At 41.4% G+C, this 27341-nt stretch overlaps 1 protein-coding gene across 35 annotated transcripts in view; it reads right to left on the bottom strand.

Moving 5' to 3' along the window:
- The window catches only part of PDE4DIP (phosphodiesterase 4D interacting protein), a 204784-nt gene that overhangs the window by 115246 nt on the left and 62197 nt on the right, over window positions 1–27341 (bottom strand). For all 35 annotated transcript variants that reach the window (XM_060413545.1, XM_027973777.2, XM_060413529.1 and 32 more), the window contains one exon: window positions 21–97. In XM_060413545.1, the coding sequence (XP_060269528.1) occupies window positions 21–97 (77 nt within the window). The remainder of the gene's footprint in view (window positions 1–20; window positions 98–27341) is intronic.

Genomic DNA, 27341 nt, shown 5'->3' with positions numbered 1-27341 from the left:
TAGTTCAAACTGCAACTCACCATGTTTTATCCAGATGCTGTCTCTTGTCCTGGAGTTCTCGTTTCAGGCTCTCTACTTCAACCTTCAACTCGATGTTCTGAAAAGCAAACAGGCCTTAATTATCATTAACTGCCACAGACACCCGGTTAGACAGAGAAAGACAAATATTATATGATACCACTTATACGTGGAGAAGGAAATGGCAACCCACTCCAGTATCCTTGCCTGGAGAATCCCATGGACAAGAGCCTGGTGGGGTCCAGTCCATGGGGTCGCAGAGAGTCGAACATGACTTGAGCGACTAACATACACAGATGTGGAATATAAAATATGACACAAATGAACTTATTTACAAAACAGAAACAGACTCACAGACATAGAAAACAAACTTATGATTACCAAAGTGGGGGTGGGAGATAAATTAAAAGTATGGGATTATCGAGTACATACCACTATACACACACATATCTGAATCACTTTGCTATACATCTGAAACTAACACAATATTGTAAATAACTAAGTAGGCTTTTTAAAATTTGCTATTATTACTTACAAAAACAATAGTTTTCCTTTCCTGACTGGGATAGCTGAAGTTCTCAGCCATAATCACATATTAAATTAATAATATGCCATACAAAGGAAAGAAAATAATTACACCAAAGGTGGAATATCCTGGGCACCTGCACACAAACAGATATTCAATCTAAGTAAGTAGAAAAGAGAAATGAAAAGGAGGGAAAAAAAGAATAAATACAGTTACTTCTCTAGGTTTTATCATTTTATCTATCCAAGCAAACAGACAACAAAGTTTATGAGCCTCACACAGAACTGCTAAAACAGTCTCATCTTACAAGATTAGATCATAAATCTTTTATTCTGGTGGATAACAATCAATTATTCTGGTGGATCAAGGTAATTTCATGGTAATTTCAAAATTTACCACATGGAAATGTAAGTACATTCCAATTTACAACATTAAATTTTAACCCTCTGTAACCATTCTCTTCAGAAAAATTCCTGCATAGTTAATCACATTTCTCCATTAGTTAGTATTCAAATATAAACTGTTAAATTCTATATACAGCTGAAGAGAATCTAAATTTGACTGTATTTGCTTATCCTATCACCAAATGCTGTCAGCTCTTTGTCAAGATACCTATGCAAATGTATGTACTCAGGAAAGAGTGGCTGGGGAGGAGAGAGTCTCTCTCTTTCTACATGTCCCCAGAAGAGTATGGGGCTTCCCTTGTGGTTCTGATGGTAAAAAATCTGCCTGTAATGCTGGAGACCTGGGTTCAATCCCTGGGTTGGAAAGATCCCCTGGAGAAGGGAAAGGAAACCCACTCCAGTATTCTTGCCTGGAGAATTAGTATCTAGAGCTAGAGTACTAGGCTAACAATGAGTTTACAGATTAACTGCGTTTAGTTATATTTTCTCTGTGTTGGTAGCTTGTTTTGTTTCAGGAAACATCACTTGACTGGAATCGTAACACCAATCCATGTTAAACACAAAATTCTCCTGAACTGATTTCCATTCTTGGTGTTCAAAGTTCAATATACAATTAGGTTAAAAAAAAAAAAAAAAGAGTAGCCAATTACCTGACTCCTTTCCAAGAGCTTTTTAAAAAAAGATTATCCTTTTATTTGACATACCATACCTTTCCCGCCCCCCTTCCAGTTCTATTGAGATATATTTGACACACACCACTGTATAAGTTTAAAGGGTAGAGCATAATGACTTACATACATAATGAAATGAGCTTAGTGAACATTCATCACCCCATATAGATATAAAATTAATGAACAGAAATTTTTTTCCAAGTCTTCAATTTTAACTCTATAAACTGATCCACTGCTCATATAATCTACAATGTGGCTATTCCTTTAAAAAATAGAGGTTTAAAAAATTCTGCTCCAGAAGAAGCTGTGACACAGTGAATCTCTAAAAAACAAACAAACAAACCACCTTTCTTAAAAATCAAGATAAAATTTTTTGCCTGACCAGTTAAAAAAAATTTTTTTAATGCAAAATGTATCAATCCTTTCAGCATCAGAATAGATTCATTATTACCCACTATATTAATTAGGTGGAGAAGGAAATGGCAACCCACTCCAGTATTCTTGCCTAGAGAATCCCAGGGACAGCAGAACCTGGTGGGCTGCCGTCTATGGGGTGGCACAGAGTCGGATATGACTGAAGCAACTTAGCATGTATGCATGCATTGGAGAAGGAAATGGCAACCTACTCCAGTATTCTTGCCTGGAGAATCCCAGCGACAGAGGAGCCTGGTGGGCTGCCATCTACGGGGTTGCATAGAATTGGACACGACTGAAGCAACTTAGCAGCAGCAGCAGCAGTAGTATATTAATTAGTAATAGTTTTCACACTATGTTCCACAAATAAACAACATTACACCTAAAACAACTAGAGAAAGAAGAACACACCAAATCAACACTCAGAAAACTAAAATCTTCATATCCAGTCCCATCACTTCACGGCAAAAAGATGGGGAGACAATGGAAACAGTGGCAGACTTTATTTTCTTGGGCTTCAAAATCACTGCAGATGGTGACTATAGTCATGAAATTAAAAGATGCTTGCTCCTTGGAAGAAAAGCTATGACCAAGCTAGTGAAAAGTGAAAGTGAAAAGCACTCAGTCATGTCTGACTCTTTGCAACCGCAGGGACTTCTCCAGGCCAGAATACTGGAGTGGGGTACCCTTTCCCTTCTCCAGGAATGACCAACCTAGACAGCATATTAAAAAGCACAGACATTACTTTTGTCAACAAAGGTCCGACTAGTCAAAGCTATGGTTTTTCCAGTAGTCATGTATGGATGGGAGAGTTGGACTATAAAGAAAGCTGAGTGCTAAAGAATTGATGCTTTTGAACTCTGGTGTTGGAGAAGACTCTTGAGAGTCCCTTGGACAGCAAGGAGACCCAACCAGTCCATCCTAAAGGAAACCAGACCTGAATATGTACTGGAAGGACTGATGCTGAAGCTGAAACTCTAGTACTTTGGCCACCTGATTTGAAGAACTGACTCATTTGAAAAGACCCTGATGCTGGGAAAGAATGAAGGCAGGAGGAGAAGGGGACGACAGAGGACAAGATGATTGGATGGCATCACTGACTCAATGGACATGAGTTTGAATAAACTCTGGGAGTTGGTAATGGACAGGGAGGCCCGCCTGCAGTCCATGGAGTCACAGAGTCAGACACGGCCGAGCGACTGAATTGAACTGAAACAGACTCACAGATGCAGAAAACAAATTTTGGTTACCAAAGGGGAAAGATTGGGGGAGGGATAAATTAGAAGTTCAGGATTCACAGATACACACCACTATATACAAAATTAGATGATCAACAATGACGTACTGTATAGCACGGGGAACTCTACTCGATATTCTGTAGTAATCTATATAGGAAAGTAATTTGTAAAAGAATACACATATATATGGAAAACTGAATCACTTTGCTATACACCTGAAACTAACACAACACTGTAAATCAACTATACCCCAACAGAAAATAAAAATTTAAACATATCAAAAGATAAATGGTTTTACCTGATTAGTTCTTTAAAAGAGAGAACTTTGAAATTTTTTATTTACTTATTTTTGGATGTGCTCATTCTTCATTGCTGCAGGGGCTTTCCTCTAGTCGCAGAGAGCCCTCTCTAGCCACAGTGTGCGGGCTTTTCCTTGCAGTGGCCTCTCTTGTTGTGGAGTCCAGGCTCTAGGGAATTTGGGCTTTAGCAGGTGCACAAATAGTTGAGGCTCCTTGGTTCTAGAGCACAGGCTCAGTAGCCATGGCATACAGGCTTAGCTGTTCCACAGCATGTGGGATCTTCCCAGATCTGGAATTGAACCCATGTCTCCTGCATTGGCAGGCAGATTCTTTACCACTGAGCCACCAGGGAAGCCCTAGAAAAATGTACTTAATGTAAAAATGTATCAATCATTTCATCATTAGATTAGAAGATTACCTATTATGTTTTCTAGGTCAATAGTTTGCACACTGGCCCATCAAGATTCCACAAGACACTTTTAGGAGTGGGGGAGGGAGAAGTTTAAATTGAAAAAGTGTGGTCACAGCCTGAGAATGTTAAAATAGCCTGCTTTGACTCTTGCAGGCCCCCTTCTCTTCCATTGTTAACAACATTCAGTGGGGAAACAGGTCATGTGGAGAATCATGAAGATGTGTAACATATATTTCTTACACTTGGTATGCTTGTAGTCCAGCTGAGAAAAGCAAAGTTCCAAGGTATGGATTTAAAATGCTAAAGGCGATGACTGATGAGGAAGTACAGGATATAGCCTAATGCAAAGAAGGTTTAATGTGTGGATAAAGAAAGTCACTGTAGATGAGTAAATATGGTATTAAGATAGAAATTGCTATACAATCCATTCAGTAGGTCATTTATTTCAAGCGCAAATATTTTACATAGCAACATTCTAGAATAATTAAAGAAATTTTATTCATGATTTAATAAATAAACAAAATGTGGTATATCCATACAATGGAATGCTGTTAGGCCATAAAAAGGAATGATATAGGCTACAACATGGCTGATCCTTGAATACATTATGTCAAGCAAAAGCGGTCACAAAGCCACACATTGTATGACTCCCTTTATATGAAATGTCCAGAGTAGACAAATCCAGAAAAATAAAGTCCACTGGTGATTGACTCAGGCTGGGGGAACTGGGGAGTGATGCTTAATGGGGAGGGGGTTTCCTTGTGGAGTGATAAAAATGTTCTAAAATTTACTGCCTTGATATTTGCACAACTCTGAATATTCTAGAAACACAGATGTATATATTAACTGTACACTTTAAATCAGTGAATTGATTTGGTATGTGAATTTATTTCAATTAAATTGCTATAAAATATTTTCAAAAGCCCTAGGAAGTTACAGTGGTTATAATTAAATGGTAACAATGATTATATATTGTATATCATACATGCTGTTAGAATAGTCAGCACCTAAAGAACATCATTATTGTATCTGAACTAAAGAGCAAAACTATACCTTGCCTTCAAGCATCTTTAGTGGAGGTTAGCACTGGGTATTTAAAATCTCTTTCCAACCCTGGCCCTCCTCTCCAGCCCCCACAGTTACCACCCTATGAGGTACTCCTTCCTTATCCCTGGGATCAGAATGAATAGTCTCAAAACTCATCTCCCCAGCCTCAGTCTCTCTGTAACAGGAGGGAAAGGGACAGGGCACAACTTTTCACAGAATGACATAGCCCAAGGACACAACATAAATCACAATAATCAAATGGGTCCAAGATGACAGAAATGTCGAATTTAAGTAGACCTTGATCCTCAATTAGCAAGCTAAATGACACATCCAGAGGCACCATGACAGTCCCAAAGCACTGTCAAAAGACCAAGGAGTGGGCAGTGGCCCAATTCCTGGAAATTTCCACCCCTTGCCCAAAATAGTTGGAATAATCCTCCCACTCATTCAGTTCAGTTCAGTTCATTTCAGTTGCTCAGTTGCGTCTGACTCTTTGCTACCCCATGGACACCAGCATGCAAGGCTTCCCTGTCCATCACCAACTCCCAGAGCTTGCTCAAACTCATGTCCATTGAGTTGGTAAGGCCATCCAACCATCTTACCCTCTGTTGTCCCCTTCTCCTGCCTTCAGTCTTTCCCAGCATTCAAATGAGTCAGTTCTTCGCATCAAGTGCAAAGTATTAGTGTTTCAGCTTCTGCATCAGTCCTTCCAATGAACATTCAGGACTGATCTCCTTTAGGACTGACTGGCTGGATCGCCTTGCATTCCAAGGGACTCTCAAGAGTCTTCTTCAACACCACAGTTCAAAAGCATCAATTCTTAAGTGATCAGTTTTCTTTATGGTCCAACTCTCACATTCATACATGACTACTAGAAAAACCATAGGTTTGACTAGACAGATCTTTGTCAGTAATGTCTGTTTTTTAATATGCTATCTAGGTTGGTCATAGCTTTTCTTCCAAGCAGCAAGCGTCCTTTAATATCATGGCTTCAGTCATCATCTGCAGTGATTTTGGAGCCCAAGAAAGTAAAGTCTCTCACTGATTCCATTGCTTTCCAATCTATTTGCCATGAAGTGATGCGACTGGATGCCATGATCTTAGTTTTCTGAATGTTGAATTTTAAGCCAGTTTTTTCACTCTCCTCTTTCACTTTCATCAAGAGGCTCTTTAGTTCTTCTTCACTTTCTGCCATAAGGGTAGTGTCATCTGCGTATCTGAGATTATTGATAGTTCTCCCGGCAATCTTGATTCCAGTTTGTGCTTCATCCAGCTTAGCATTTTGCATGATGTACTCTGCATATAAGTTAAATAAGTAGGGTGACAATATACAGCCTTGACGCACTCTTTTCCCAATTTGAAACCAGGCTGTTGTTCCACATCCAGTTCTAACTGTTGCTTCTTGATCTGCATACAGATTTCTCAGAAGGCTGGTCAAGTGGTCTGATATTCCCTTCTCTTTCAGAATTTTCCACAGTTTATTGTGATCTACACAGTCAAAGGCTTTGGCACAACCAATAAAGCAGAAGTAGATGTTTTTCTGGAATTCTCTTGCTTTTTCTATGATCCAATGGATGTTGGCAATTTGATCTCTGGTTCCTCTGGCTTTTCTAAATCCAGCTTAAACATCTGGAAGTTCACGGTTCATGTACTGTTGAAGCCTGGCTTGGAGAATTTTCAACAGTACTTTACTAGCATGTGAGATGAGTGCAATTGTGAACATTCTTTGGTATTGCCCTTCTTTGGGATTGGAATGAAAACTGACTTTTCCAGTCCTGTGGCCACTGTTGAGTTTTCCAAATTTGCTGGCATATTGAATGCAGCACTTTAACAGCATCACCTTTTAGTATTTGAAATAGCTCAACTGGAATTCCATCACCTCCTCTAGCTTTGTTCGTAGTGATGCTTCCTAAGGCCTACTTGACTTCCGTTCCAGGATGTCCCACTCATTAGCATATGAAATTACCCAGCCTATAAAAACTAACCACGTCATATTTTGTGGCCACACTTGCCCTCTGCAATGGCCCACACTCTGTATGTGGAGTGTGCTTCTCTCTGAATCTGAATAAATCCACTTCTTACCTATACTTTGTCTCTCACTGAATTCCTTCTGTGAAGAGACATCAAGAACCTGAGCTTCATTTCCATGATAAGTCATTTCAGTCATGTCTGACTCTTGCAACCCCATGTACTGTAGCCCGCCAGGCTCCTCTGTCCATGGGATTCTCCAGGCATGAATACTGGAGTGGTTTTCCATGCCCTTCTCCAGGGGATCTTCCTGACTCAGGAAATCGAACCTGCATCTCTTGTGCCTCGTGCTTTGGCAGGCAGGTTCTTTACCACTAGCGCCACCTGGGAGCTTCAATAGGTCCTGAGTTTTGGCAGGGTTTAAGTCCTGGTCACGTAGGTTCAAGTCCGAATCTGAGGTAAATGATTTCATCTCCACCGTTTAAATTATACATCTCTAATTAGTTTACTGTCTTTACTCAGAAATCTTTTCAAGGTTTTTAATTGAATAGCAATTAAATTTTACACAACTCAGCTTCAGAATGGAATCTACTCAAAACTGGACCTCAACTTACCTATCCGGCTTTGTCTGCCATCACACTCCACCAGCCCAGCTGGATTTCTCCCACACGTCCTATGCTTTCCAACTAACACGTCACTATTCTCCCTTCAGCTTCATCATTCAATGCCATGTCCCGTGAGGCCTTACTTCACCTCCCCATTCAAAATATTTCTTTTGCCTCTAATTTTTCACAATGATCATTCTATTTGTATTTCAATATTGACACACCATATAATGCTTTGTCTTTCTACCTGGCCTTTTACACTTCTAAATGACAGATTCCCTTGGGATAGAGAAAAACGATGGTGTGGTGGAACCAGCCAGATGTGATGACAAGGCATGTCATCTTAATGCCTTTCAGCTCTGTGATGCTGGAACATGGGTTTTAGGACAGCAGACCTCAAAAGGCAGAAATCCCTTTCGGCCACTTACTAACTGATGACCTTTTTTGCATAAGTTACTTAACCTCTTAGAACCTAATTTTGTCATCAATAAAATGGGATTATAAACATTACCTTGAGGGGTCTAGTGAAGGGTAAATGAGATAACTCAAGTACCAAGCACAGTGCCTCATTCAAATAGCTAGAGGCTGTGACTAAGACGCCTTCAGTGCTTTGAGGCTGTATGTGTAGTAAGTGCACTGGAGGAGTGCGCTAACCAGTCAACCATCCAACCAAGCAACAGGAACAGATGCACACAGGCAGAAGTAGGATGATAATATGTTTGTTGGAGAAAAAGGAGATTGGATAATGCTGTCTGAGTGTGCTGTGGTGTGCTCAGTTATGTCTGACTCTTCACTACCCTATGAACTGTAGCCCTCTAGGCTCCTTTGTCCATGGGATTTTCCAGGCAAGAATACTGGACTGGGTTGCCATTTCTTCTTCCAGGGAATCCTTTCAACCCAGGGATCGAACCCATGTCTCCTGCATCGCCTGCACTGGCAGATGAATTCTCTACCACTGAGCCACCAGGGAAACATGTATCTCTTAGAGAATATTCACAGTTTAAAACAGAGAAGGACTTTGAAGGCTTCAAATAAACAGTGTTTTGTACACTTTTTTGTGTAAGTATTCAAAACACTTTTTATCTGAAGTCTTTAAAAGACCTCTGTTTTAAACTGTGAACATTCCCTAAGAGGTATATTATTAACCCATTGAAGATTTTAAAAGTTGCTAAAACTGAGGCATGAAATGGAAAAATAACTTGCCCCAGCTCAACTCAAGTCACTAGCGAAATTACCAAACACAGTTTAGAATTCCAGCCTCCTCTTCTACCTTTCATCCCCTCCCATAACAGGAAGAAACATTCTATTCCTGTGCCTAGTCTTCTCCTAGATTCAGAAGCACTAATTAAGATTTCCAGACCTTAAAATGGGCAGTTAAAAGAGAAAGGTGAGCATGGGCCAAGGATTAGATGGTATTAGGAAATGATCTTAAATTGGCCCAGCCAGTATGGAGAACACTCTGGAGTTTCCTTTAAAAACGAAACACAGAGCTCTTGTGGGCTTCCCTAGTGGTTCAGCGGTAAAGAATCCTCCGGCCAGTGCAGGAGACTTGAGTTCAATCCCTGGGTCAGGAAGATCCCCTGGAGAAGGAAATGACAACCCACTCCAGTATTCTTGCCTGGAGAATCCCATGGACAGAGGGGCATCATAGGCTACAGTTCACGGGGTCACAGAGTCAGGCACAACTTGGTGACTAAACAGCAATAACAAAAGAGCTGCTGCAGGGAAGGGCCAGTTCTGACTCCATGCTGGATTTGTTTCTTTGACTTTAACCTTTGCTTGTCATTGCTTTTGTTATTATAATTGCTTGCCTCAGGGAACCCTGCCCCTCTGACTGACTGTTAAACTAGAGTGCCTTTGTTCAGCTCACAGGTGGCTCAGACGGAAAAGCATCCGTCTGCAATACGGGAGACCCAGGTTCCATCCCTGGGTTGGGAAGATCCCCTGGAAAGGAAGGAAATGGCAGTCCACTCCAGTATTCGTGCCTGGAAAATCCCATGGACGGCGGATCCTGGTAGGCTACTGTCCATGGGGTCACAAAGAGTCAGACACGACTGAGCCACTTCACTTCACTTCACCTGTGAATAGGCTTCCCTGGCAGCTCAGATGGTAAAGAAGTTCAGAAGACCTGGGTTCAGTCCCTGGGTTGGAAAGATCCCCTAGAGAAGATAATGGCTACCCACTCCAGTAATCTTTGAACAGAGTATTCCATGGGGTTGCAGAGAGTCAAACAAGAAGACACAACTGGACAACTGACATTTTCACCTGTGAATAGTTGCAACAAAGAGATTAACATTTTCCCTCCATAAAGTTGGCCATTCTAGGAAAGATTTGCAAGAAAATGGTCTTCTTACTTTACTACTCAACTCCTCTCCATCTCTGTTCTATGAAAGAACCTGGCATACAGACCCTGACAAGATGGTTATTTGGGGACATTAATTTGCCATCTTCTTGGTCACTCATATTCCTTGTCTCAACACCGTGTCTCCAATCAATTGGCCTGTCGTGTAGTGAGCAGATGTCAATGTTCATCGCAGCACTATTTACAATAGCCAAGACATGGAAACAGCCTAAATGTCCACTGACAAACGAATGGATAAAGATAATGCAATACCTATATATAATGGACTATTACTCAGCCATTAAACAGAATGAAATAATGCCATTTACAGCAACAAGGATGGGCCTAGAGATTTTCATATTAAGCAAAGTTAAGTCAGACAAAGACAAATATTATACATTATCACTTATATGTGGAATCTAAAAAATGATAGAAATGAACTTATTCACAAAACAGAAATACACTCATAGGCTTCAAAAACAAACTTATGATTACCAAAAGGGAAAAAAAGGTGAGGGCAGGGATAAATTAGGTTGGGATTAACATTTCCATACTTCTATAAACAATAAACAAGGGCCTACTCTATAGCACAGAGAACTCTACTCAATACACTGTAATGACCTATATGGGAAAATAATCTGACAAAGAACAGATATGTGTATCAGTTCAGTTCAGTCACTCAGTCGTGTCCGACTCTTTGCAACCCCATGAATTGCAGCACGCCAGGCCTCCCTGTCCATCACCATCTCCCGGAGTTCATTCAAACTCACATCCATCAAGTCAGTGATGCCATCCAGCCATCTCATCCTCTGTCGTCCCCTTCTCCTCCTGCCCCTAATCACTCCTAGCCATCAGAGTCTTTTCCAATGAGTCAACTCTTCACATGAGGTGGCCAAAGTACTGGAGTTTCAGCTTTAGCATCACTCCTTCCAAAGAATAGCCAGGACTGATCTCCTTTAGAATGGACTGATTGGATTTCCTTGCGGTCCAAGGGACTCTCAAGAGTCTCCTCCAACACCACAGTTCAAAAGCATCAATTATTCGGTGCTCAGCTTTCTTCACAGTCCAACTCTCACATCCATACATGACCACTGGAAAAACCATAGCCTTGACTAGATGGACCTTTGTTGGCAAAGTAATGTCTCTCCTTTTGAATATGCTATCTAGGTTGGTCATAACTTTCCTTCCAAGGAGTAAGTGTCTTTTATTGCAATCACCATCTGCAGTGATTTTGGAGCCCCCCAAAATAAAGTCTGACATTGTTTCCACTGTTTCCCCATCTATTTCCCATGAAGTGATGGGACCAGATGTCATGATCTTAGTTTTCTGAATGTTGAGCTTTAAGCCAACTTTTTCACTCTCCTTTCACTTTCATCAAGATGCTTTTTAGTTCCTCTTCACTTTCTGCCATAAGGGTGGCAGATATATAACTAAATCTCTTTGCTATATATCTGAAACTAAAACAACATTGTAAATCAACTATACTCCAATGCAAAATTTAAAAATAAAGACAATTATTACATAAAAAAATAAATTATGTTATGGTTAAAAACAAAGCCCTTATTGGTTAAAAGTACGTTCTGACGTCTTTCCAGATGCAGTGCTGTGATGTCTGACAGTTGCTGTGAGGAACCGAGGACAGAATCAATAGGATGTTGGTAACTGTTGAAGTTGGTGACAGGTACATGGGTCCCCATACTCAGGATAGGCACATGGGAGCACTGTTCATTTTATCATTATCTGCTTTTGAAAATTTTCCTAATGAAAAATCAGAAAGCGTATTTTCATCATGAAAATGTAGATGTCCATATTCTTTATTACTTTTACCTCTGGAATTCTCTAAACTATGGTCGTAGATAGCAAAGAACACCTGGCTCCCTATACCTGTAGCAGCACCTTTCAGCCACTGGACTTACAGAAAACAGTGGTGTTGAGTCTATTTCCTAATATTGAGGGATAAAGAAAATACATCTGCCTCTTAAACTGGGGGACTCAGAATGCAACTTGGTCACAAGGAGAAAAGATCTGCAGAAATAAATGAGAAGCAAGGTTCTTCAGAGAAGAACCTGCAATTTCTTTAACTGGGCAGACCGAACTAATAAAAGCACAGTTCTCTCACTTGCCGCCTACCCTCTTTCCAGTCTCCTTCAACTCTCACCGTGCCTCACACTCTCTCCTTCTCCCTCCTCCTCCCCCCACTCACCTCACCTAGCTGGAACAGACCCTTCTGGTCTGACACAGTGATGTCATCGGTCATTATCCAGTGGCTATCTTTTCTGAAAACCAGAGTTCTGAGTGATAATAGTTTATGGCAAGAGTTTCCAAGACTCTGCTGACCACCTTCACCTCTAAACCAAGGGCGTCTGCTGATTGAGGAATCAATCATACAAGTGCCCCTGGACACCAAGGCTTTGTCTGAGCTGCTCTTAGCCTGTGATGTCTTCTGTCTTCTTTCTAAAACTGTTCTTAATTACATGCATGCTTGTGCGTGCACAACTGCTCTGTTTAAACATCCCCACCCCACCCCCTCCAGGAAACTGCCCAATCCCCCAGTCAGAACTTAACAACTCATTTCTCTTCACTCTCGCTGAACTTTGTCACTAAAACAGCTAGAATTTTATATCCATACTAAGACTCTTCTGAAAGTGAAAAGAGGTGCTGTCACAAATATACCAGGACAACCAGCCAAATCAGGACTGTTCTGAGTAAACCAGGACTCAGTCATCTGACACCTCTCTAGCACAGCACTCACCTCACTCTGCTTTGATTAGGTATGTAAAATGTCTGGCTCCCTGTCTAGATTTTAATATCTGGAGAAGTACTTCGCCCTCAGTGCATGCAAGCATGCGTGCTAAGTCACCTGAGTCGTGTCTGACTCTGTCCGACCCATGGACTGCAGCCTGCCAGGCTCCTTTATCCATGGGATTCTCTAGGCAAGAATACTGGAGGGTATTCTTGGTTGCCCTGCCTTCCTCCAGGGAACTTCCCAACCCAGGGCTCAAACCCACATCTCTTTTGTCTCCTGCATTGGCAGGTGAGTTTTTTACTACTAGTGCCACCTGGAAACCCTCAGTAGCTCTCAGTATATGTTTATGGAATAAACCCTTCATCATCTGTCTTAAATTGCTAACTTACATGTTTGTTACAGTGTTTATCCTCAGATTTGTGTGTGTGTAAGTGTGTGTTGTATGTATCAACTAATCTTCAAGCACTCTGGGGGAAGAGATTATGCCTTATCTTATATTTCATAGTTTGCTTAGTTAGGGGAAGAGCAAGAATTCAAAAAATGAAAAAGAAAGTTTGACAGCATACCAGTATACATTCATTGACAACATCAGCAAGTAAGCTATGTATCAGAGATTAACACTTGCAAGAAATAAAGTGCTTTTTGATGTGCTAAGTGAATTGCTGCTGCTGCTGCTAAGTCGCTTCAGTCGTGTCCAACTCTGTGCGACCCCACAGATGGCAGCCCACCAGGCTCCCCTGTCCCTGGGATTCTCCAGGCAAGAACACTGGAGTGGGTTGCCATTTCCTTCTCCAATGCATGAAAGTGAAAAGTGAAAGTAAAGTTGCTCAGTCATGTCTGACTTTTAGCGACCCCATGGACTGCAGCCTACCAGGCTCCTCCATCCATGGGATTTTCCAGGCAAGAGTACTGGATTGGGGTGCCATGGCCTTCTCCGGGTAAGTGAGTTAGGGTCACTGAATGAAAGAAATGAGTATTACATCAGTAGGAAACAAGCCAGGGAGAAGCAGGCCTTCCATAGAAGAGTCTTTACTTAGAACAAAAGTAAACATGGCCAGATCTTACTCTAAATCAATTCTGTAAACTACAGGAAATTCAAAAAAAATAGGAATTCAAAAATTAAGTAGTTTAATAGGAGCAAGAGTCTCAAACTCTTGAGAGCAGATCCTCTTATAATTTGATTATTAACCCAAATGGAAAAGTAACTCTGGTGGATGGGTTTTATTTTAAAATGCTTTCTTCTCTTTTTAGAATGATATCCCTTCTAGGAAAAATGTGGTTCAGAAGTATTTTTTGTTCCCAGTGTATTTCTTTTCCAGACTTCGCTGGTACCCCTGGGGCAAAGCATTAGCTCTGTAACACAGGATGAAGTACTGAGTATTTTCATAAGGGGTTCTGCAATCTGTCTCCAACAAGGGACAAAGGGTTGGTCCCTACACAATCCCTAGAAACATCATTTTAGCAGCTTCCAAGTGAGTTGTTTCGTAGATGAGATTTCTTTTCACTCACCTAATTTTAAAACTAAAATAGAACCTTAGAAGGTCTAAATATTTGGCTCTTTCATTAACTGTGTGACCTTAGACTAGCCACCTCCAGAGCTTTATATTTTTATCCAATCAATTAATTTGAATCAGAGCCTCTCCCTCTTGCCCATAAGAATTATAATACCACCTGCATTGCTCATCTTCTCTGTTGATGTGAGATGTTTAGCTGGAAGGTGTTCAAATGCAAATCATGGAAGTTCTCAGACCCTCAGATGGAGGAAAGACCTTATTCAGAGATGCAATTCCTGCCTTTGTACAGATTCCAGGTTCACTGTCATTCATGAATACAGTTAAGCCCCACATTAGACACGTAGGCTGTCCCAGCTTATGACAAGAAGAGCTCACTGCCAGGGAAAAGACAGTAGGGTGGTGTGTCCCCAGACTCAGTAATCAGAAGACTACAAGGCCAGGCACTCTCCTGCCAGAGACTGCTTTAGTGTCCAGTCCCCCAGAGAAATGGGGAAAAAAAGCAAGTGGAAAGTTTCAATTTATACAATACAAAACACAAGGACCTATATCCAGATGGCAAAACTATTCCAGGTCACTCTTTCAAGCCCAACCCACATCAGTCCCTTGTAGTGGCCTGAAAATGATACCAATCCCTCCCCAGCCCAATTTACCTTGATGAGACAAACACAGACATCCACCTGTGAGTAAGCACTGAGGCTTACTTCTAAGTGGCCAGGTTATTTGGACAGACATAGCCAGAGTGCAAGTGTGTGTATGTGCGTGTGTGTGCGTGTGTGCATACATGTGAGAAAGAGAGACAGAAAGGGTGCTGCTTGGACAGAAGACAGGTAGCTAATTGGTGAGATGGTAACATTTGTTTATTCATTTTTTTAAATCAAAAATTTACTGAGCATCTCCTTTGAATATGTAAGGCACTTTAAAAAGTACTAAAAAGAGCAAGGCAGACACAATCAGTCCTCAGGGAATTTACAGCCTATGGAGCAATCAGACAGACAATTATAGTAGACTGTGATAAACAAGAGAGACCCAGAATCAGATGGATGTATGGAAACACACACAGGTGGCAGATATAAATAGTAGCAGACACATAAATCAATGCAAATCCATCCTATAACTCCTACCTTCAGCCTCCAAAGAAACATCCCTAGACTTAACGCAAGATATGTCATACCTTAGTGGCACTTCTTTCAGGGAGGAGGAATATAAGCCTGAAACTACTGAGCTGCCAAGGGAAAATAAAGAATCCTTACTTAGTGCGGTGGTTTGGTGAAGAGTACAGACTTTTGAACTAAATCGGCCTGGGTTCAAATACTTACTCTCTCACATTCCACTAGGTGGAATTATATGAAAGTGCAGATATTCAATCTTTTTTTTTTTCTATGATTTCACATAGTTCCACAGAGTTCATCCTCTATATTCTAAGCAAATTATTTAACCTAAGCTGTAGTTTCTTCAGGTTCTTATAATCACCAACTTTCAGGGATACAGTGAAAAGTAAATGAAAAGACATAAATAAAAATACATCATATAACAGGTGTTCAATAAATATTAGTTTCCCCAAAGGCAGTAAGATGTATGAATCATAAGGAGATTTGTGGTCAACCCTGAATTTAGAAACTCAAGAAATGAAGATTAAAGTTAGGTTAAATGATAAAATGATAGATTAAAATTTTGGATTTTGATGTGGGAGAGGTTGCGTGTTGGGAGAGGGGCAGGGGACATATAAGAATTCTCTGTGCCTTCTGTTCAGTTTTACTGTGAACCTAAATCTGCCCTAAAAAAATAAAATTAATCTTAAACTATGGGGAAAGATATGAGGTGTCCTGGGCATGCTTTATTTAGACTCTGAGCTCAGAGGTCCCAATATACACACTGCCTTGGTGTTCACAATGATCTCCAACTTAAAACTCTTCTCAGTTCCTCTGTTAAAATCTTGGTCGAGTCCCAGAAACCTCTGTTGATCTGGCCCAACTGAGCTAGCAAGTGAGAAAACATCTATATAAATACCAGTGATCTCAGTGAGTCTCCCCCCGTCCCCAGCACATTCCTTAGCAGGACGAACCTCTCCCTCTCGACCAGAGCCTCTCTGTTCACAAATAGGACTGGCTGGGCCTAATTTAGAAAAGTGCAGGCCTCTTAGGAAAGTCAGGGGTGAGGCTGGAGCCCCTGCAATCCCAGAACACCTTGTGTGGAGACAGGAACCCAGCCCCACAGAAGGCGCTGAAAGGGGTGCTCAGAATGACTAGTTTCCATCAGCTGTTTAGAAACTGGAGTTCAGGGGAGCCATCCTGTGCTTTAATTTCCCTTTGGGCAGCAGGTATAGAAGTGGGATAAGTGGAAATTTACTTTGAAGTTATAAAGCATAAAAAATATATTAATTCTTCTGCAGATAAATTGGTGTATAAACTTAGGCCTCCTAAATATTTTAAAATTCTCTGTGGCACCTAACATGATCTGACATTTATCCCAAAATTCAGCTCTCAGTTCTAGATTGACACTTGCTTTGATCTACTTTCCAAAAAAATAATGCCACTCATTGGTGTTCTGCAAAATCCAGGACAGTTTTTCTTACACTGAAACTTACACTACAAAATGGGATCAAAGTCTAACACTTGGCAGTCACTGCTCCCTTGGAAGCCTAGCTGTGTTCTGAAGTCCTAGTATCAGGCAACTCCTCCGAAGTTTTATCTGTGCCTGAGACCAGGGAGAAATTTAGACTGAAGATGCTAAGCTGTGTCATCCATGATGGCAATTATTGAACACTTCAGGTGTGCCTACTCTAAAATGAGATGTGTCATAAGGATTTCAAAGACTTGATACACACTGGATTGCAAAGACTAACTGCAACAAAAGAATACAGAATCTTAATAATTTTTAATGTTGATTTCATGTTGAAATGATATTTTGAATATGTTCGTAACATTAACTGACTTTTAATGTGGCACCCCACTCCAGTACTCTTGCCTGGAAAATCCCATGGACAGAGGAACCTGGTAGGCTGCAGTCCATGGGGTCGCTACTAATCGGACACGACTGAGCGACTTCACTTTCACTTTTATGCACTGGAGCAGGAAATGGCAACCCACTCCAGTGTTCTTGCCTGAAGAATCCCAGGGACAGGGGAGCCTGGTGGGCTGCCGTCTATGGGGTCGCACAGAGTCGGACACGACTGAAGCGACTTAGCAGCAGCAGCAGTTTTAAGTACATTAAATGAGGACATGTCCTGATTAGCATGGATGACCACAATTAATCCCATGGTGTAAGAGTATTTGTTTGAATTTTGGGGGCTTATGGTATTCATCAATCAGGGCTTCCCAGGTGGCTCAGTGGTAAAGAATCCACCTGCCAATGCAGGAATTGTGGGTTCAGTCCCTGGGTCAGGAAGATCCCCTGAAGGATGAAATGGCAACCCACTTCAGTATTCTTGCCTGGAAAAATCCCATGGGCAGAGGAGCTGGGCAGGTTATGGTCTATGGGGTCACAAGAGAGCCGGACATGACTTAGTGACTAAACAACAGCAACATGATATTCATCAATCAACAAAACACAGAAGTGACTCTAACTAATTATAAATGGACCAAAATTATTTAGATGGTGATAACAGGCACCACACTGAAGGACTGAGATCACAGTTCTACTCAAATTATGCTCAGACACTAAACTGCCAGGGTCAGGGGGCAGAGACTCCCTCTATCTTCTCACCACTTTATCCCCATTACTAGCATGACGCCCACACACAGAAGTGCCCAAACATGGAAGATAATTATATATTTATCAAATGAATGGGTACTGTTAAAAATAAAAACATAACTCAGTCTTCAAACAATTCTCACTGTAAAGAATTTTCTCTGAACTGTTTCTTTTCTCCACTTATTCACTTCCTACTTCTCCTAACCCTTCTCCTGGTGAGACGTCTGAGTTTCAGGAAGAGTTGGAGATTCACCTGGAGTACTCCAAAGCTAGTCTGTGGGCTCTCTGGTGGAGGAGACAGCCGAGGATGGAAAGGGGGTCTCCTCTTTCACCTGTGCAGATAAGCCTCTTTTGCAGCTTCCAGGGTGTTTGCAATCAATCAACACAAACTTTCTGAGTTTCAATTACAGGCTCAACAACGTTGAAGAGAATGTTGAAGGCAATAGAGTAAGTTGGAGATGAATCCAACCCATAAAGTGTTTATAATCTAGAAGGAGAGATAAAAAATGTACACAGAGAAAGATAATTTCCAGCCAAGAGTGCAAAGAGTAAAAGATGGTTTCAGGCAGCGGTGATGAGGAGAGCTCCACCTGGGGAAGTGGAATCTAAGTTGGACTCTGAAACCTGAGTAGGGTTTGAATAAGCAGAGAAAAAGGATACAGGTATTCCAGGTGCGAACAAGGATGTATCAGCAGGAATTGATACATGTGAGGGAGACTGAATCACTCTTGGAACGTGTCTTAAAATACGTAGTGAGAGAATAAAGCTTGCTTCCTACTTCACTGAGAATATTGAAGTTACTAGAAGAAAACCCTTGACAGTCTCCTACCACCATATCTATCCATCTACCAGCATCTGTTCTCACAAACTTTCTGCTTGTGGCCACAGGTCAGCTAGCCAAGCCCCTATGTAAAGCCAAACCTTCCACTTAAGCATTAGGTCCCATTCTCTCTACTTCTCAAAATCAATATCCAGGAAGTCTTCTTCATCAATATTTTACTTTGTATTGGAAAATTCTATTGGTAAACAACATGCTATTATTATTCATTTATCTTTTAAAAAGTCTTCTATGGACTCTTTACCCTTGTCACTGCTCCATTTCTTTGCTCTCCTTTGCAATAAAACTCAACACGATCAGTCGAACTCATCGACTCCAATTCCTCTCCTCCCATTTTTTTGTTAAACTAACTGCAGTCAGGCTTTTGCCTCCACCACTCTACGGAAACATTCGTGTTGCAAAATCCAAAGGTCAGTTCTTAGTCATCATGCACTTGAGCGATGAGCAGCATTTCAAAAGGTCGATCCCTCTCTCTTCCATTGTATGTTCTCTTCACTTGGCTTCTGGGATCTGCACTCTGTGGGTTTTCTTTCCACTTCACCAGTTACATATTCTCCATTTCCTTTGCTGATTCTTCCTCCTTTCCTCAAACTATCAACATAATCTGGGGCTTAGTCTTTGATCCTTTTATCCTTTGCATTGGTAGATCTAACTCCCTTAGCAATCTGTACAGTGTTAAAAAGGAGTAAACTACTGACATAAATAACATGGGGGAACATCAAAATCATTATGCTAAGTGAAAGAAGCCCAACTCTAGACTCTATATGATTCTACTCACACAAAATTCTAGAACAGATAAAAACTAAGCTGTAGACTGAGCGACTGAACTGAACTGAACTGAACTAAAGCTGTAGACAAAAAGCAGATTGGTGGTTTTCAGCAGTCCAAGATGTGAAAAAAACTGGCACCAGCGGGACGCAGGGCAGCTTTAGAGGGGGATGGAAATGTTTCAGTTGTGGGGTAATTGTTACATGGGTGTATATATTTGTTAAACTTCAAACTACACTTTATTGAGTTGATTTAAACAAAAAGATGAAAGCAAAGCAGAACTGATAAAGGAAATGACCATGCAAATCGCTAAGTACAAAGGGTGAGTAAGGAGCTCAGCACCAGGACCACCGGTGAGGTGGAGTCACTGCCTCAGGCCAGCCTTAAGGGCTGTAAATGCTTCAACAGTAAAACACAGGCATAAATCTTCCTCCATGTTTATTGACTCCCATCCCTTCTCACATCTGTAAAACAAAGTCGCAAAAAGATACGGGAGGATCATGTGGTGGGCAGACTCTAACAGGGCTCCCCACATTCCCTGCCTTCATGTTCATGTTTTTGTGTAATCCTCACCCCACCAAAGTTTGGCAGGGTGTGCAACTTGCTTTCAACCGATAGCATACGGCAAAGGTGACTGACTTCCCCTAGAGCTTCTCCTTGCTGACTTGATGAAGTAAGCAAACACGTGGGGAAAGTCCACGTGGCAAGGAACAATACAAGACTTCAAAGAACTGTGGACAGCTCTAGCCAAGATCCAGCAAGAAGTCTGAGCCCTTAGTCCTACAAGGAAATAAATTCTGCCAACAACTTGAGTGAGCTCAGAGGCAGATTCTTCCCTAGTCAAGCCTCCAGATGAGAATTCAGAATGGCCAATTCTTTGATTGTAGCCTTGTGAAGCCCTAGGCAGGAAAGTTGGCTAAACTGTGCGTGAGGACTTCCCTGGTGGTCAAGTGGCTAAGACTCCATGCTCCCAATGCAGGGGGCCCAGGTTCCATCCCTGGTCACAGAGCAAGATCCTGCCACTGTAACTAAGACCCAGTGCAGCCAAAAAAATCTGGAAAAAAAAAAGGTGTGCCTGAACTACGGACTCATGTAAACTGTGAGATAACAAATATGTATATGTTTTAAAAATCACTTTCTAAATGTGGCCTCTCCTGACTACACTTTAATGCTATAACCTGCCCTCTACTCTTGTGCTTTTTAACCTCCGTATTCTACTTTTACCTCACCATGAAAACTTCTCACTTTCCAGCATTCTACATATGTTATTTAATATTTACTATTTATTGTCTGTTTCCTCACAGTAGAATATAAATTCCATGAGGGTAGATATGCTCATCTGTTTTGTTCATTTATATGTAAATATATACATACACATATATACACACACAAACTGTATATATTAATATAAATATATTCCAATCACCTCCCATAGCACCTGGAACACAGCAGGTACTCCTAAATATTTTCAAATGAACGAGGACTAATGCTTAGATTTCAACTAGGACCAATTATTTTTATTCTTGCAGAGACAGAACATAGCTAATCACTGTCACATACCGAGGCTTCTAAAATTTACTATTAGGTGACCTCTGAGTCTCTAAATTAAAAATCCCAATTCCATTGCCCTATTATCATAAGCCTCATTTTCTATTTTTTAAGATTGACTATTTCCCAATTTCCTCTCAATTTCTTGAGGTCTATACAGCTCAAGTCTGACAGGGCAGTGTACGGGGATAAGGACAGCCCAGTTTCTACTATGTTCCACAAGGCAATTTGTATCTGTTTAACGAGTAAAATAAGGTCAATGCCACCTTTTAGGGCAGATTCATCAATGAGACAATGCCACCACTTCCTGCCACAATCTTGGTGAAAAGCACCATGAAAATGGATATCATTTCACTAGAGATCTTTCTTTTCTCTTTAGTCAGACCTTAATACAATGTAGAGTTATTCACCAAAAAAAATCATTTGCATTTGAACAAGTAACTAACTTTAGATTCTAAAGGATGTGCCAAGACCTTGCTTATTAACTGAATTTAGGCCATGCAGCTGCTAGGATATCAGGTATACTCCCCTGAGGTTATTAATGGCAAATTTGGTTCTGTGAAAATGGGACAAGACACTAACTTCATGGGGCTATTATGCAGTTTAAATATATGTTAAGTGTATAGCATAGTGCCTGATACATAGTAAATACTAAATGGACTCCCTCCTCCATAGGGTTTAAAGCAAAGCATTTAGCATTTATTTTCCATGTGTATGCAGGTAGGCATAAGAGATGTGAGTTGGATCCCTGGTTGGGAAGATCCCCTGGAGGAGGGCACAGCAACCCACTCTAGTGTTCTTGCCTGGAGAATCCCTATGGACAGAGGAGCCTGGCAGGCCACAATCCATGAGGTCGCAAAGAGTCGGACATGACTGAGCAGCTAAGCAAAGCCTATCAAGACCCTTAGACACTGGTGATATACTTGCACACCTTGAAGAAGTAGGGAGAATAGGAGAGGAACGAGGGAAGAGAGATTAGGAAGTGAGCGTCAAAGGAAGGTAGAGAAAGCATGAGGTGGTGTTCTGTTTCTAACTGATTACCACCCTCCACCTGTAGCAGTTCAGGCAAGCCCCCAAGTGACTCCTACAGACCAAGCTTTCCATAGCTTAAGGAACCTCTCTACTCTCATCCCCAGCTTTGGAGAAACTGACAGGGACCAGTACTACTATTCTGACTCCCAGTTATCTGAGTCTTCAAATGGTTTGGCAGCAACCTGGGTTTCTCCATAATCCCATAGCCTGGAAGGAATGGGAGAGAAAAATAAGACTTTAATGGAGACTGCTCCCTGCCTCTAAGGGATCTCCTCCTCCAAGCCCCAGAGGTCCAGCACCATTGTTTGATTTCTGTGCCGGAAGACTCTAGCTCTGGACTCTGCTGCTCCTGACTGTAAAGAGTGACGGCAACACATCATGACATCAGTTGAGTTGTGCTGGGTGGGAGGACAAGGGTTATGTTCGTACGGTGCTTGACTAGAGGGAGTCGGGATAGAGGAGTCTGATGGAGTAGTCTCGGAGTGGCAAGTCACCTATGAGGCCTCAGGAAGAAGCTCTGAAATCTATCAAAGAAAAGTGACCTGGAAGGACTAGCCTACTTCAGGCACTCAGACAGTGCCCAGAACCTCTTTTGGCAGCTCCAGGTCATGGTCATTATGCTGACAGCCTTGCTCCACCCACCCCAGGGCCTCAGAGAACAGCTTCCTCCTCAAGCCTCCATGTGGCTAAGGCTGTATGTACAGAAAGAGGTGGATTCCTGCCCTGCATGCCAGTGGGACCTTATGTGAGGGTGAGAGATGAAAAGCTGGCGTGACAAGGCAGCCGGTGCCTTTCATTCACTCCCAACCTCTTGGAGCCAAGTTTCCAAATAACAGGGATGATAACTGCCCGGTGCAGCCCAAAGTCTTTTCTAAAGTTGCCTGGCAAAGAGCCACCTGACTATTACTTAGCTCTCTACAGAACAGCACGTACCAAGCCAGATTGCTGTCTTTCAGTGTGTGGGTGGATTAGCTGCTACCTAACATGATAGGGTAGGCCCCCTTCCAGTTTGCACCAGCCCCCTGCTCAGTACCTTCTCCATGGTCAACAGAGCCTCATTTCTCTGGGAGGTTGAATTTGCTTAGATGAGATGGCAGGGGCCAGAGGAGGAAGCATAACCCACTGCCTCCTGCCATCAAAGTTCCCAATGGCTTTTGGAAACATAATAATGAAATGCCTACAGAAGGGGTATGTAGGCTGAATAACTAAATATTTTCTTTTGATAGCAGGCACAGGATACAGAATCAATTATCAGTGAAGAACTCTTGCTTCTGCTGTATATACTCTATTTTAGGCCAGTAATACAAAAGGAAAGAAAGTCTAAACTTCTGATAAGCATATAGATTCCTTGAGCTTTTGCTGAAGGCCAAGAAACTCATTGCAAGTGCCTGAACAGGAAGCAAGGCTTCCTGGATTCCAGGTTCAACCTGATGGTTAAGTTGCTGTGTGATCTTAGGCAAGTTACTTTACCATTCTGAGCCTCAGCCTCATTACATTTAAAATAAAAGATTTATTCATTTGGGAAAGCTGTTGTTGTTGTCCAGTTGTTAAGTCATGTCCAACTCTTTGCAACCCCATGACTAGAACATGCCAGGCTTCCCTGTCCTTTACTATCTCCTGGAGTTTGTTCAAACTCAAGTCCACTGAGTCAGTGATGCCATCCAACCATCTCATCCTGTGTCACCCCCTTCTCCTCCTGCCCTCAAAGTAAATACAGTATATAGGAACTCTATATTTTTGCAACTATTCTGTATGTCTAAAGTTATTTTAAAATAAAAAGCCTTCCTAAAATGTGAAGGGGGTTATCTCCAGGATCTTTTACAACTCTAAACTGTGATTCTATGTTCTTACTTATCTCCCTTCAAGTGAAAGTAATTTTGCAACTTTCCAAATATATACCGAAGCAGAATTTTCAGATCCACTCACTACCACAGACAAGATGTTAAGTAGCCCAAGCACAAATCTATTTTCTGCTTTTAACACATTCTATACACTGGGCAAAAACTGAATTCTCCAAAAGCATATGAAAAACATTCCATCCATATCCTCTTTGTTCTTGCAAACAAATTCATCCAGTTGGGAAAAGCTGTTTCTGGCAGTCCATGCTTACTGAATCTCAATTTTTCCCTAGCAACTGGGCTAATTATAACTGCAGCTACCTGGTAACAGCACTAGGTTTTCCTGACATTGGCTGGCAGTCTTAAAGCCATCCCAGTTCTGCTGGCACCTCACTTTCCAAGTCAGCATCGGGGGACTGGGAGAAGGGAAGTGGCTATCTTAGCTAGGGCGAGAGTATCCAAAGAGGCTGCTCAAAATCACAGAATTTCAGAGCTGGGGAGAAACATCAGTGTCAATCCCAGTCCGGCCCACACATTTTATACATTAAGAATCAGAGACTGAGAAAAAGCCACTTGTCAAAGCCAGAAACCTGGCTGTCTTCTTGGTTCCTTGCCCTCCACCCTCATCCATTACCAACTCCTACAGATATTTTACCTCCCAAACATTTCATAGACCAGCTCCCTCCCCTCCATTCCTACTGCCACGGCCTTCATTTAGGCCCACATCATCTCTGTTCTCCTGACTTCCTGTATTATCATCCTTGAATCCACCTTCCTTTCCCACCAGAAGGATCTAGCATGCTTCCTGCTTAAGTATGGAGTCCTGCCCCAAGGCCACAGGTGCGAGGCCTTGTACCAAGGCCACAGAACTGGAGCCCAGAACCATGGTCACCTCTGAAGCTGACTGAGCCCTCTGTAACTGTTGCCAAAAGCCCCGGTGATCAGCAGGCTTCCTGACCCCAAATTAGGCAAAAATGCCCACTCTAGTAGTCATCCAGTAGTGCCCTAACCAATCACCTAATGCCAACCTTCCCGCAGGAATTTTGTCCAGAGGTTACAAAAACTGCCTACTAACCTATGAAAAGCATCAGCTTCCCCTGATCTGTCAGGAGGTTGGCCCGCTGTGATCACAGTGCCCACATTATCTCTGCTCTTTGTTCTTAATAAACTCACTCCCTTCTGAAATTCTCTGTGTCTGGAAATTCTTTTCTAGCCCACTTTCGGACTGTCTCAACATTAAGGTCCATAAATGACTTCCTACCTGCCCTCCTCAGGATGAAGTCTACGGTCTTTAAAGCAGCACAAAGGATTATGTCCATCATACCCTTCAGCTTAATTCTATGTTGAGAATTCAAATTTAGCAACAAAAGACCACTTAGAATTCTCCAGACACACATGCACACTATGTGGTTTCTTGTCTTATTTTAAGCTTTTGCTTCTTTCCTTTTACCACCTCCTCTCTCTCACTGACTAACCAATGCTTACTCTCCTTTGAAGATAAAGCTCAGGGGTTCTCAAAGAATCCTTTGTAGATTTTCCTTCAGTCTATTCTATCCAGTTGGGTTAGAGAGGCCTCATTTGAGTTCTTATACGATCTCTATCACTGCCTCCCCTCAGACTGTTATCACTTGCGTCTTACGCATGTTTGAAGCCCCAACTTCTAGCACAGTACTTGGAATATAGTAGGCACCAAAATAATGTTTATTAATGCATGAATGGATGAATCCAAAGCTCCCCATTATCTGTCTCCTGCTTACTTTTCCAGTCTTACCTTACCACCACAAGTTCTACTCATATTGAAAGATCTGAAGTGTGCTAAGCATGCAATGCTTTTTCAAGCTTCCGGAGTGTTAGTCGCTCAGTCACGTCTGACTCTTTGCATCGCTGCCAGGCTATAGCCCACCAGGCTCCCCCGAGTATGGGATTTTCCAGGCAAGAATACTGGAGTGGGTTGCCATTTCCTACTCCAGGGGATCTTCCCAACCTAGGGATCAAACGCAGGTCTCCCAAATTGCAGGCAGACTCTTTACTCTCTGAGCCAACAGGGAATCACCTTTTCAAGCTTCTATGCCCTTATAAATACTGCTTCTTCTGCCGGAAATGCTTTATCCCATTTCTTGTTCTATTATTTCTTACAATTCAATGCAAACTTCACATGCTTGGCAAGGACTTTCTTGGAGAATTTAATTGTTATTCTTAGTATTATAGAACAATTGGTACCTAACTCTATGGTAGCCCTTATTATACCATTTTTTTTGTATTTATTGATAACTTTCTCCACCAGTACTTAGCACAGTAGCACTGGTGTACAGTAGTCAATAGATGTTTGAATTACTGAACGAATGTGTATAGACATGAGTGAATGAATGGCTAAGGTGTTAATATAAACAAAGTAAACATTTGAGACAGGAATTTAGAATGCCTACTTTTTCAACTATATCATGCTGCTTTTATCAGTGTGTAAACATGAATATACATAGCTAACAGAAAGAAGAAGTGGCTTCGTGATAAGTTCATGTAGAAGTATAAATTATACAGACATAGTTAAGGAGCTAGTTGAAAGTGGTTTAAAATTAAATGAGGCTCCAGATTTAGTTTCAGATTCATTTCCTAGTGATTGAAAGAATAAGTCTTAAATATTCAAAGGAAAAATACTTCTCTTCCCAACAGGTATTAGGTTATTTTTGTTAGGGATTTCACAAAATTTTAAAGGAACTGTGACAGTTATGGGAGAGTTGCTTTTAAAAAATTTTGTGGTAAAATATACTTAATATTAAACTTGCTATTTTAACCATTTTTAAGCATATAGTTCAGTGGCATTAAATACATTAATACTGTATAACCAACCATCTCCAGAACTTTTCCCCTGAGTTTATATCCATTAAACAATATATCCCCAATTCCCTACCTCCCCACAGACCCTGGCAACCACCATTTTCTGTCTCTATGAATCTGACTGCTCTGGGTCCTACACATAAGTAAAATCACATATTTATCCCTTTGTGACTAGCTTATTTTACTTGGTATAACATCCTTTAAGTTTATTCATGTGTTAGAGCTTCCTTGGCTAGGCAATAGTCCATGGTATGTATACACCACATTTTGTTTATCCATTTATCTGCCAATGGATATTTAGGTTGCTTTTACCTTTTGGCTAATGTGAAAGGTGCTGCTATGAATGCGGATGTACAAAGATCTGTTCAAATCCCTGCTTTCACTTATTTTGGGTATATACCTAGAATAGAAATTGCTGCATCATATAATAATTCAATGTTCAATTTTTTGAAAAACTGTCACACCGTTTTCCACAGTAGTGACACCAGTTTCCATTCCCAACCAGCTATACACGGGGTTCCCACTTTCTCTACATCCTGACCAACACATGCTATTCTCTGTCTCTGTTTTGTTTTTACCAAAGCCATTT

This window comes from Ovis aries, chromosome 1 (assembly GCF_016772045.2).
Source record: "Ovis aries strain OAR_USU_Benz2616 breed Rambouillet chromosome 1, ARS-UI_Ramb_v3.0, whole genome shotgun sequence".
Classification (NCBI taxonomy): Eukaryota; Metazoa; Chordata; class Mammalia; order Artiodactyla; family Bovidae; genus Ovis; species Ovis aries.
The sequence above is the reverse complement of the archived record's forward strand: the minus strand, read 5'-3'. Positions and strand labels throughout refer to the sequence as shown.